General features: G+C 48.2%; 1 protein-coding gene across 2 annotated transcripts in view; it reads left to right on the top strand.

The window, feature by feature from the left end:
* Positions 1 to 12,309, top strand: part of rsph9 (radial spoke head component 9) — a 79,748-nt gene that overhangs the window by 28,177 nt on the left and 39,262 nt on the right. For both annotated transcript variants that reach the window (XM_038799017.1, XM_038799018.1), the window contains exon 4: positions 1,394 to 1,540. In XM_038799017.1, coding sequence (XP_038654945.1) covers positions 1,394 to 1,540 — 147 coding nt within the window. The remainder of the gene's footprint in view (positions 1 to 1,393; positions 1,541 to 12,309) is intronic.

Below are 12,309 nucleotides of genomic sequence, written 5' to 3'. Positions count from 1 at the left end.
GCTCTAATTCTGCCCACTAACCTATTATGAGGGACCTGATCAAAAGTCTTCTGCAAGTCTAAATACACCACATCCACTGGTTCTCCCTCATCTATTCTACTAATTACATCTTCAAAAACTCCAATAGATTTGTTAAGCATGATTTGCCTTTCTATAAACCCATGCTGGCTCTGTCTAATGCCGTTAATGTTTTCCAAATGTGATGTTATCACATCCCTAGCATCTTCCACATTATTGATTTCAGACTAACTGGTCTCTAAAGGGGCTGGTTTAGCTCACTGGGCTAAATCGCTGGCTTTTAAATCAGACCAAGCAGGCCAGCAGCACGGTTTGATTCCCGTACCAGCCTCCCCGGACAGGCGCTGGAATGTGGTGACTAGGGGCTTTTCACAGTAACTTTATTTGAAGCCTACTTGTGACAATAAGCGATTTTCATTTCATTTTCATAATGATTCTCCTTTTATTTTCTGTATCTCCCTTTTTAAATAGAATCATAGAACCATGGAATCCCTACAGTGCGAAGGAGGCCATTCAGCCCATCAATTCTGCACTGGCCCTCTGAAGGAGCACCCTACCAGCACCCCCCCTCCACCTCCCCCCCCCCCCACCCCTCCCCCTCCCCCTCCCGCCAAACGCAAACCATCTTTTCTTGGACACTAAGGGGCAATTTAAAATGGCCAATCAACCTAATCTGCACATCTTTTGCACCCGCAGGAAACCCACACAGAAACGGAGAGAACGTGCAAACTCCACACAGAGAGTTACCGGAGTGTGGTTTCATTCCTCACTATTGCATTGATTTCCTCCATTACTATCAATGCTCCCCCACCTCCTTTCCCTCTGTCCTTCCTAAGTAATGAATACCACTGGATGGTCAGTTATCATTGAGACACAAAGCCTTTCGACTTTTCTTTTTAACCTTGTTGGTCATCTTAACGTTACTTTGCATTCTGGCCCCATTGATTTTCATCCTTGTTTCTTCTGCCATACACTTTTGCTTCTTACATTTGTCTTTTGTTTCTATCCTTATTTCTCCCTCCTCTGCCTCCCTGATCAGATTCCCATCCCTCTGCCATTCTAGTTTAAACCCTCCCGACAGCACTAGCAAACAACACCTCCCCAGGACTCCTGAGGACATTGGTCCAGGTCCTGCCCTGATCCCTCTGGCTTGCACCTGTCCCACCTTCCCCAGAACCGGTACCAATGTCCCAGACATCTGATTCCCTTTCTCCAACACCATTTCTGCAGCCACGTATTTATCTGGTATATCCTGTTATTTTTACTCTTATTGAGTTATCCAATGATAAAAGCTATCATGATCCTTTAGACCATTGAACGCTTCTTGATGGCATTCTCAGTTTAATGACATTCTCTGCTCTGAATTTGACCTCAGGTTTGCCAGTAACTGAGGCTGGGAAGTTGCAATCCTATCTTCACTTCACCATGCCGCTCAAGCTGAAGCTGAAGTCGATATTGTCACAAGCCAATCTGGAGGAATCCATTGATTTTCTGAATTCTCTTGAAGACGACGAATTGAAAGGTAAGTCACTGGACGTTTTTCCAGAACTCTGGAGCTAAATGGTGCAATTGTCCTTTGAAATTGTTTCCACTGTCTTTTGAAGAAGAGAGTTCCGCGGCCTCACGATCCCCTGAGAGAAAATAAATTCTCACCTCTGGCTTAAATGAATGACCCATTATTTTTGGATAGCTGTTGAAAGCTGCTGGAGAGACCTCTGCTTCCACAGAGTTGAGCAAAGGCGGGCTGGCCTTCCCCACAAGCAATCCGGAATGAGGGGCGCTCTAGCTCACCTCCCAATAAGTAACCTTCAACCGAGAATTGACAGTGCTAGTTGCTGACCGTTAGCAATTTGCCTGGTAATGTGGATGTTGTTTGCTTTAATACACAACTCGGAAGAGAATCAGAATGTTCCAGTGCTAATGCAAGAAATCTTGGCAGTGTAGTGGGTTGTTAGTAGAATCGTAACCATTTCAACTTTGCAGAAGGTTGTATCAGCCATTCTACCTGTGCTAGTGCTGACTGCTCCCAGAAACCAGTGAATCTCATTTCCTGACCGATTCCTGCACCCATTCATATTTTCTTCTCTACATGTTTATCTGATCCTCCTCGACTTGCCGTCATTAGGCACATGTGGCCAAATATTACACATTCTAATCAATAGATGAAATTTCTTCTAATTTTGCCTCTTTACCCCTCCAGTAATACATTTATGTCCCCTTATTAATGATACCAGGTTAAAGTCCAACAGATTTGTTTCAAACACGAGCTATCGGAGCGCAGCTCCTTCCTCAGGTGCGCTCCGAAAGCTCGTGTTTGAAACAAACCTGTTGGACTTTAACCTGGTGTTGTAAGACTTCTTACTGTGCTCACCCCAGTCCAACGCCGGCATCTCCACATCATGTTAATGATAGACTGACTAGTGGAAATAATCTTTCACTATTTACCCCACTAAACTATTTCATATGCCCAGAAATTCCTTTAAAAGAGCAGATGCCAGGAAATTTGACCTATGATTTTGAACAATTCTTTTAGATTTCCGCCTCTTTCTGCTCCAATAAATACAACTCCATTTTGTTCCAACTCCCTTGCTTTTGGGCATTGTGTGAATCATCGTAACTCCCTTGCATCAATGATATAATCTAATCCACAAATGCTGAGAGCTCTGTGTGCTGACTAGAAGCTAGCTATGAAAAGTAATGGACTAATGCAGGCAGCATGACAGAACAGGTCTCCAGAGATAGCAAGCCAACTCCAAATGCTGCAAATCAGCAAACGAGACAGAAAATGTGATGTAGATCAGCCAGCACCTGAAAGATAGCAGGCAGCTTGATGTTGCAAGTAGGAATCTGTCGGAATAGCTTTGACGAATAGCCCCACTTTGAACATTAACCTGCCTTTTCAGACCCTGATGGAGGTTAATGTATGTCCCCAATATTTCACAGTTTTCCAAACAGAATGTAATGCCTGCCAAGGACACCTGACTTTGTATCACATCATGAAAAAGTCTGATCGGCCCAAAGATGATTGATGCAGGTAGGGCAGTGGATGTTGTCGATATGGACTTCAGTAAGGCCTTTGACAAGGTCCCTCATGGCAGACTGGTACAAAGGTGAAGTCACACGGGATCAGAGGTGAGCTGGCAAGATGGATACAGAACTGGCTAGGTCATAGAAGGCAGAGAGTAGCAATGGAAGGGTGCTTTTCTGATTGGAGGGCTGTGACTAGTGGTGTTCCGCAGGGATCAGTGCTGGGACCTTTGCTGTTCGTAGTATATATAAATGATTTGGAGGAAAATGTAACTGGTCTGATTAGTAAGTTTGCAGACGACACAAAGATTGGTGGAATTGCGGATAGCAATGAGGACTGTCAGAGGATACAGCAGGATTTAGATCATTTGGAGACTTGGGCGGAGAGAGGGTAGATGAAGTGTAATCCGGACAAATGTGAGGTAATGCATTTTGGAAGGTCTAATACAGGGAGGGAATATACAGTGAATGGTAGAACCCTCAAGAGTATTTACAGTCAGAGAGATCTCGGTGTACAGGTCCACAGGTCACTGAAAGGGGCAACACAGGTGGAGAAGGTAGTCAAGAAGACATACAGCATGCTTGCCTTCATTGGCCGGGGCATTGAGTATAAAAATTGGCAAGTCATGTTCCAGCTGTATAGAACCTTAGTTAGGCCACACTTGGAGTAGTGTCCAATTCTGGTTGCCACACTACCAGAAGGATATGGGGGCTTTAGAAGGGTGCAGAAGAGATTTACAGGATGTTGCCTGGTATGGAGGGCATTAGTTAGGAGGAGCAGTTGAATAAACTCGGTTTGTTCTCACTGGAACGACGGAGGCTGAGGGGCGACCTGATAGAGGTCTACAAAATTATGAGGGGCATAACAGAGTGGATAGTCAGCGACTTTTTCCCAGGGTAGAGGGGTCAATTACTGGGAGGCATAGGTTTAAGGTGCGAGGTGCAAGGTTTAGAGTAGATGTTCGAGGCAAGTGTTTTACACAGAGGGTAGTGGGTGCCTGGAACTCGCTGCCGGAGGAGGTGGTGGAAGCAGGTACGATAGTGCCGTTTAAGGGGCATCTTGACAAATACATGAATAGGATTAGAAAAATGGGATGCGGACCCCGGAAGTGTAGAAGATTTTAGTTTAGACGGGCAGCATGGTCGGCACAGGCTTGGAGGGCCGAAGGGCCTGTTCCTGTGCTGTACTTTTCCTTGTTCTTTGTTTATTATGCCTGTGCCAGCGCATAGAGCACCCCAATTAGTCACCCTTCCCTGCTCTTTCCCCATAGCCCTGCAATTTTGTGCCCTGCAAGTATTTATCCGCTCTGCTTCATACCGTCTTCTAACCCGTGAGCTCAGCTTCGCCAGCTTCAGGTGCGCTTGGTTTAAGTCACTGAAACCCATGGTGAGGACGGAACGGAATTCCTTTCAGCCTCTGCCTGGAACCAGCATCAGGAGGCCCAAAACCCTTTCCGGTTTTAATGGAGCCGCTAAGCAATGGATGCCAAATGGGCACATGTCAATTGTGGCGAGGCAGACAAATCCAGGCTGCACCTCGGCTGTGCTGGCTGTAAGGTCAAAATTGAGGGAGCGCAGCTAAACCCAAAAAGGGAAAGCACAGACAGATAGTAGTGCGTTGCTGTCAGAAGGAGCACTCCGGAAGGGGCCCAGTTGAAGAATAGCCACCAGGAACCCCTTTGAGGAGGGCTAGTCGGGCCCTTGCCTGATCAGTTAAAAATGGGCTTCAAAAATACAACCAAAGTCTTAAAACAGTGTAGGATCCTCCTCCCTAAAACAGAAGGGTGCGTTGTGCGCCTGTTTGCAGACCAGCTGAAAACCATATCAGATGGGCATTGGGCATTGAAGAGGTGACCACAGTTACATCTCAATCCTCATCTCTGATTTCACTCCTTGTGTCACCCTCATCAGTGTTTCTTGTTTGTCCATCATTGCCTGGAGCAGCAACTGCTGGTTTTCTTACACTGCTTGCTAAATATCTCAGCTGCTAAATCACTTCATTCCTATTCCCTGGCTTCAAAATCCATCTGTCATCCATTGATTGTCCCCTTCCTCTTAAATTTGAGCCATTCTGCATGAGCACTGGAAGTTGTCTGAGGTGTTCAGTTGCAACAGTCACTAAATGGTTTTTGCAGTCTCCTGACTCTTCTCAATTTTCACAGGAGCTTCACACAAAGCCCCCGATAAGGCTTACTACAGTAAAGACACGGGGCAGCATGGTGGCGCAGTGGTTAACACTGCTGCCTCACAGTGCTGAGGACCTGGGTTCTATCTCGGCCCCAGGTCACTGTCCGTGTGGAGTTTGGACATTCTCCCCGTGTCTGTGTGGGTCTCACTCAGAATTGGGTACTCTAAAATTAAAAAAAAACTATATTAAAGACACGATATTAATGGAATTTGTTGCTGTTGACCTTGGGGGCAATGTGACAGTGCAGAATTGTGATATATTCGGTGTCACATGGTCCTATTTCTCAGCAGAGGCCACTACATTATTCCTACTACCCCTTTTTCAGTAATGTTCACATTTACCATAACAGAGCCTAAGATGAAAATTAACATCTTTACAATTCCCTTTTGCCATTTCACAGTTTAATTTCTTTCACAATTTTCTACTTAAAAAGCGAACCATCTCATGGGACGTGTACGAGGGATGGTCAGTGACAGGGGAACAAATTCAACATAATTCACTGACAGAGCCAATGTGAATTGTCAGTTTGAATTGCAAGTGCTCATTAATCACTGCATTTTGTTTGCTTCAATCTCAGCTTTATTGGGGTTGCGGGGGTGGGGAAGGGGTAGGGGGGAACAACTCAGTCACAGGGGAACTGTTTACAGGAAAGTGTCAGGAGAGCAGGGCATTGAACTGTACTCTGGCTTTTATGTACTGCCTCTCCCAGTCCCTCTCACTGGGCCCACGAACAGGCTTGTATTTGCAGGATTTTAACACGAGTCAGAAGATGCACAGTTTAAACGGCATGATTGAGGGCATTGCTATTAATGATTGATGATGATGCTAGTTCATATTACAAGCCACGAGATTCCTTGGAGTAGCTGCCATAATGTGATGGGGTCGTAGTGATGGTGGAATGTAAGGTCGATGGCGAGGCCCAGCAGGTTTGCTCAATTCTATTGGTTTTGGGTCGAGAGAGGAATATCGGCCAGAAACTCTGGGGAACTCCCGATCCTTCAAGTTCCACCATCAGATTGTCATGATCCATCTGAACTGTGGGAGCAGGCAGATCAGTTTAACATTTTCTGCAAAGGCAAAATCTCTGACAGTTTCCTCAACCCTCCTGCAATGTGTCATCTTAGATGGTGTACTGAAGCCCCGAATAAAGCTTGAATCTATGCCCTGCTAACTTGGGAGACAAAAATGCTGCTGACCGAGCCAAGCTGACACTTGAAATTGTACCCTTGTCCCCTATTTCATTCGAGAAATTACTCTAGGTAATACAGTGGTTAATTGTATTACATTCAGCTAATACTTCAAACATTTGAAGTATCGTTCATGGATTCTATCTGCAGTAATTTCTAAGCTGTAATTAAACTTTAATTTAACCTGAGGGTCACCACATCTCAGCCACTGGCCAAGGTTGAGAAGGCGGGGCCTTCATAAATAATCTCAGCCGGTACCGGAATTGAACCTGCGCTGTTGGTCTCACTCTGCATCATGAACCAGCTGTCCAGCCAACTGAGCTAAACCGGCCCCTAACGCTAGTGTTGTAGATGGAGGCAAAGACTCCACGAGAGGCCAGGCTGACAGGGTACAACTCATTTTATTCCTCACTAGTCACAATAATCCACTCTCCACACCCCACAGGGACTGCTTTCCCCAACTGCTTCCTGGTCGGGGTTCATATTCTGTGGGGAGCTCCTCGAATTAGAAGGAAGCTCTGTCCCCTAGTCACTTGAGCGGCTCCCACTCTGAGGTGTTGGAGGGGAATCTTTCTCTGATTTCCTGCTGCTTCTGGTTGTAACCCTGCTATCGGACCTGGTGTGTTATTCTGTATGCTGGCTGCCTTTTTCGGACTTTGAAGCCTGGATTGCGACAGGGATGAATGGTGCTACGACTGGTTGGATGGAGGAGAAGTTCATTGCAGAGGAAAGAGAGGATAGACTTTGCCTATCTGCAGTTGCCACGCCTGAGACTCGTACTTGTTACTGGCTGCCTTTCTTCTTACCAGCTGGGAGCAGAGCACAGGGAGGATTTTGGTTGGCCTGCTGCCGGATTGAAAGTGGAGGAGAACTGACTCACTTTTGCAGTTTTGGACTGGACGGTGTCTGGAGTCCAGATGATGGAACTGTGAGAGCAGCAGGTCAATGGCTCAATTGACTATGACAATTGACTATTGGTTTTGTTTTATTGATGGGGGTTTGTATGGATATGATTGTACTTTTGTTGTGTATTATTGTTTTGTGCCTAGCAGCTGGGTGCTCGCCAGTTGCGGCCCTCCTGCTTCTGTGCATTGGGGGTTGAGGGGTCCTTCCTAATGCTAGTGAGGGGGAGGGATGTTCCCTCTCTCTCCTGAACTGCGCACTGCCTGCTCTTTTTTGGTGGAGTGAGCTGCTTGCGTGCGCCTCCTCACCGACGTGAGGTGTTGCTGGTGCCAGGGAAGGGTGGGGGAGGGGAGCGTGCGCTGGCTTGAGTGCTGGCGGCTTTACCTTGTACTTAATTGTTTGTTGAGTTTCTTGTGAGTGCTCTGTATTTTGTCTTGTTATTTTTATATAGGGAGTTCTTTCCCTATCTCTTCTACCAAGCCCTGTATCAGTGTGTCCTTTTCCGGTGGGCTGCGCTGTTCGTTTGGGCACCTTTCCACTGATGTGGGGCTGCCGTTAGGCTGGGCATTAATGTGTCCTTTTCCGGTGGTCTGTGCTGCTCATTTTGGCCCCTTTCCTACGATGTGGGGCTACTGTTGGTGAGAGTGGGGGGGCGGGCGCAGAAGTGGCCATATGCTGGCTTTGCAGCTGGTGATTTGTCCACAGGAACTGTTTTGGGTTAAACTGTGTCTCCTGCTGGGAGGGGAGAATGTGTTTTCTCTCTCTCCCTCACGCCGTGCCCTGCACCGGTGGGTTATTTTCTGGTGATCCGTGCTGCTTATCTGGGAGCCTTTCTGCTGATGTGGACTACCGTAGGGGCTGATGAGGGGTGGGGGGTTGTAGGTGGTTGGTGTGCGCCGGTTTGAGAGCTGGTGATTTGGGGTTTTTTTTGGTGTCTTGTAACTTTTTTTGCATATTACTGATTTCCGTGACTGTATTTAGCATGTTGCTGATTCTTCTGTGTTCTTGAGTTGTCATTAAACTTAAAATATCTGTAGGAGAGGAAGTGGATGTCATACAGCTCTAGGGTATCGTAACACCTAGTACAGTGGTTAGTTTAGTAATCCAGAGGCCTGGACTAATGATCTGGAGAGGTGAGTTCAAATCCCACCATGACAGCTGGGAAATTTAAATCCAATGAATTAAAACATCTGGAATTGGTGTCGGTAATGGCGAACATGAGGTAACTATGGATTATTGTAAAAATCTATGTCATTCACGACTGTCCTTCAGGGAAGGAAGATATTTGATTCCAAAACCACAACAATTTAACTGTTCTTTACAATGGCCGAGCAAGCCGCTCGATTGTCAAGATTGTCTTTGCCATCTTTACAAGGGCAATAGGATGGACAATAAATGCCGGCCTTACCGGCAACAACCACATCCCAGAGTGAGTTTTAAAAAAGTTAAATACAGCTGAGGAAGGTGACCAGAGCTGTCTAGTTCATTCACCCAGCAAGTATCCAAGTGTCCAAATAACTCCAGAGATTTGGGAGGGGTGGAGGGATTCTGCCTTCTGCCCCCACTTTCAGCAGATGGGAAAGCAGGAGGGGAGCGGAGATTCCAACACGAGGCCCAAAATGGATTTTTTGCTGGCGACATTTCCAGATGAGATTGTCCCTGCCTCCACTAATGATGTCATTCCCACCATGTAAGGTCAGGAACCCCAATAGCATAGATTTACGTGCCATTAGCAGGCCCCCCGCTGTATCATCATCCCCTGAAGTAAAAAACTCACCACTATTCTTAGAATTCCCCCATACCAAAAAGGGTCAATCAGACATTCTAAATGGTGAACAGGGATTCTCACTCCCTGACTCCTATGCAGACTTAGGTGGGTGCTATTCAGCTCAATCTATATTTTCAAGTTATCCACCTGTATAAACCAGATCGTCATAGAAGAATTTTATCTACTTACCACCTAGTAGCCTTGATCCTGGGTCCTGCGTTGCTAAGTAAGTAGAGTAGACTTTGTATTAACCACTGTTTCAGGTTAAAATTTAAGTTATTTTATTATATGTTTTCTTTTACAAGATTAAATCACTGTCTTTACAGAAAAGTAAAAGGATCTTGCTTATGGATTCTCCTGGTTGATTGAAAAGACCTTCAGGTCCACCTTGACAATCTCTCTTCTTTAGCTTTTGGTCTTCCTCAGATGGATTCGCTGTTCCGCTCGGTTTCTGTGCTGTATCCTTCCCATGTACCGAGGGCAGCTATGAGAGCTGACTCTGCTGGGTGTCCCATTTTTTATATTCCCCTTCGCAGTTATTAAGTTTCTATGACATTATGATAAAGTACCTTTATTTTACTCTTGATTGTACAAGGTACCTTTAATCTGAATTATTTCTAACACGAATATGTATTCATATTGAGCATGACTTCAGCTCATCGAACACTGATTACATTATTTCCCTTGTGATGTTCAAAAGTGCTTTGATCCTAGAGGGGTGTTACATCTAGTTCCTGACACTTCGAAAGTTGCTTTATTACCAAATAGCGCACCCAGCTCAGAACTCTGGCTCCGATTTGGGGCTAACATGTGTTCCCGGGGACACGTTGTCTCCAGCTTCCCATATTCACCTGGTGTCAGCAGACTTTCACACCTAAACATTTGTCACCCAATTCAACTGAAGATCCTAGCAATTCTTTTTTAGCTGCTTACTAAAATAATTAACTTCAAAGAAGGTGCGAAATATTGCATTTTTCCATATAACTAAAAGTTCAATCTGCTGTGACTTAAAAGACATGCATCAGTTTTACAGCTTGAACAGTCACAAGCTGTTTTCTTAACGCCTGTTTGATAAAGGCTATCTGCATTTCAAAACCTTCTTTTGCAGCTACTGTTAACCCTTTGTGGGATTTTCCCCTACATTCTCTCATGTAACCTTAGGTTAGGTATTGCCAGACTTCCATGTTTCAAATGACATATTTTCCCATTTTTACATTTACCCCCCCCCCCCCCCCCCCCCCCCCCCCCCCCCCCCCCCTTCCGCACCTCTGTAGGGATTTCTCCCTCTTCCAACATGATGTCATGTCAGAGGGGTTTTGGGAAATGGGGATGGAGAACAGAACCCACCAGAGGAGCACAGGTAAGTGTGGACCCCCGGGGTCACAGAGGAGAGGGCACTGCTGTGGGGGGTTAGGGACACAGTCATTGGGGATGTTCAGGCTGGAGGAGTTAGTGCCCTGGGGGAGTCCCGTGTCAGCAGGAGACTGTACCCTGGCACTCCCCCTGGCACCCGGACACCCTGTCAGTGCCAACTGGCAATGCCAGGGTGCCAGGTTGGGATTGCCAAAAATTTGGTCCTGAGGTGGCTGTGCTCATAAAAGGGGCATCATACAGGTTGGGGGTGTGAAAGGGGGGTGTCCTGAAAGTAAAGGGGCTGATAGGGAGGGCCCTCAGCAACCCCATAGCAGCAGGTTGTACCCACTTGGGGGGGGGGGGGGGGGGGGGGGCTGCGGTAATGACCATGTCTGCGTGGGGTGGCATTGTCTGTGGGTGCAGGGTCCCTCAAGGTCCCTAGAGGGTCCCTCAAGCTCACTTTGAGATCGGCGTACCCTTAAAGAATGGAGCCTCGATCTCTGGGGAGCTGGCCTCACCGGCGAGTCCAGCTCTGCACTGCTGAAAGAATTTCTAAGTGTGGGCTAGACCGGTGAGAAACTCCCCTCTCCCGATGGCAAGTTCCGGATCTCAGCAGAAATGTCAAGAATGTCATAAACCCTAATTTGCATTCATTTCAATCTCATTAACGAGATTGAAGTCGAATACAGCGGCCTCCCTGGAATTATCGGACTCCCTAGTGGGACTGGTTTCTCCGATCTTATGACAGAGTCCCCTCGCCGTCGTGAACGCCGTCAAGTTTCACGATGGCGCGAAACGGCCCCGATCGTGATCAACACAGGCCCCGGAAATGGGCTGGGAGCGGGGACGCGAGGAACACGGGGGGGGGGGGGGGGGGGGGGGGGGCTGGCGCGAAAGCAGCGTCGTCACGCGCGACGCCCGAATGACGCCGCGCAGCATCTTAAAGGGGGCGATCCGCGCACGGAAGGACCCAAGAGGAGGAGAGATGGCTGAGCCCCGAAGAGCCGCCCCGAGATTCCGGGACACGGACCTGGACACCCTCCTCGATGAGGTGGAACTATGAAGGGCCATCCTCTGCCCAAGACGTGGGCATCGCCAGCCGCCCAGCACAGTGAGGATGCCTCCGGGTCACAACCAACCCCCCCCCCCCCCCTCCATGTCCCTCATCAACCCCCCACGGGCACGAGGGATCGCGGTGCTCATTTGGGTCGAGTACAACGTTGTTCATCCCCCTCCCCTCCCGCGATGGGGAGGGGAGGGGGATGAACAACGTTGTACTCGACCCAAATGAGCACCGCGACCCCCTGGAGAGATGCCATGGTGTGGCTCCCACTGTCCCCCCGCCCAGCATTAATGTAGCCTATATCTGAATGCCCTGATGATACCCGCCTAATTGTGATGCTCTATCGATGCCCCCCCCCCAACAGGACAAGAGAGCTCACAACCACCGTGAGCGTCTTGAGAACCGGAGGGGGTCCGCCTGTGCTGCACCCCCTGACAGTGGTTGAGCAGAGGGCACTGGACCTCGCTGGGGGATCCGCCACCCGGGAGGTCGCGCAATGCGAGGTTGAATGCGCAGAAGCAAGTGAGACAACCCTGCTTGCCCCCCCACCCCAGCCCATCATCGCCCCCCTCACATTCTGGCCACTGCACCCCCAATCCCCTCTCCCCTCACACCCTGGCCACTGCACCCCTCATCCCCTCCCCCTCACACCCTGGCCACTGTATCCCCTCCCCCCTCACACCCTGGCCACTGTACCCCCGATCCCCTCCCCCCTCACACTCAGGCCACTGCAACCCCCATCCCCTCCCCCCTCACACCCTGGCCACTGCACCCCTCATCCCCTCCCCCTCACACCCTGGCC

Source organism: Scyliorhinus canicula, chromosome 6 (assembly GCF_902713615.1).
Source record: "Scyliorhinus canicula chromosome 6, sScyCan1.1, whole genome shotgun sequence".
Lineage (NCBI taxonomy): Eukaryota > Metazoa > Chordata > Chondrichthyes > Carcharhiniformes > Scyliorhinidae > Scyliorhinus > Scyliorhinus canicula.
The sequence above is the reverse complement of the archived record's forward strand: the minus strand, read 5'-3'. Positions and strand labels throughout refer to the sequence as shown.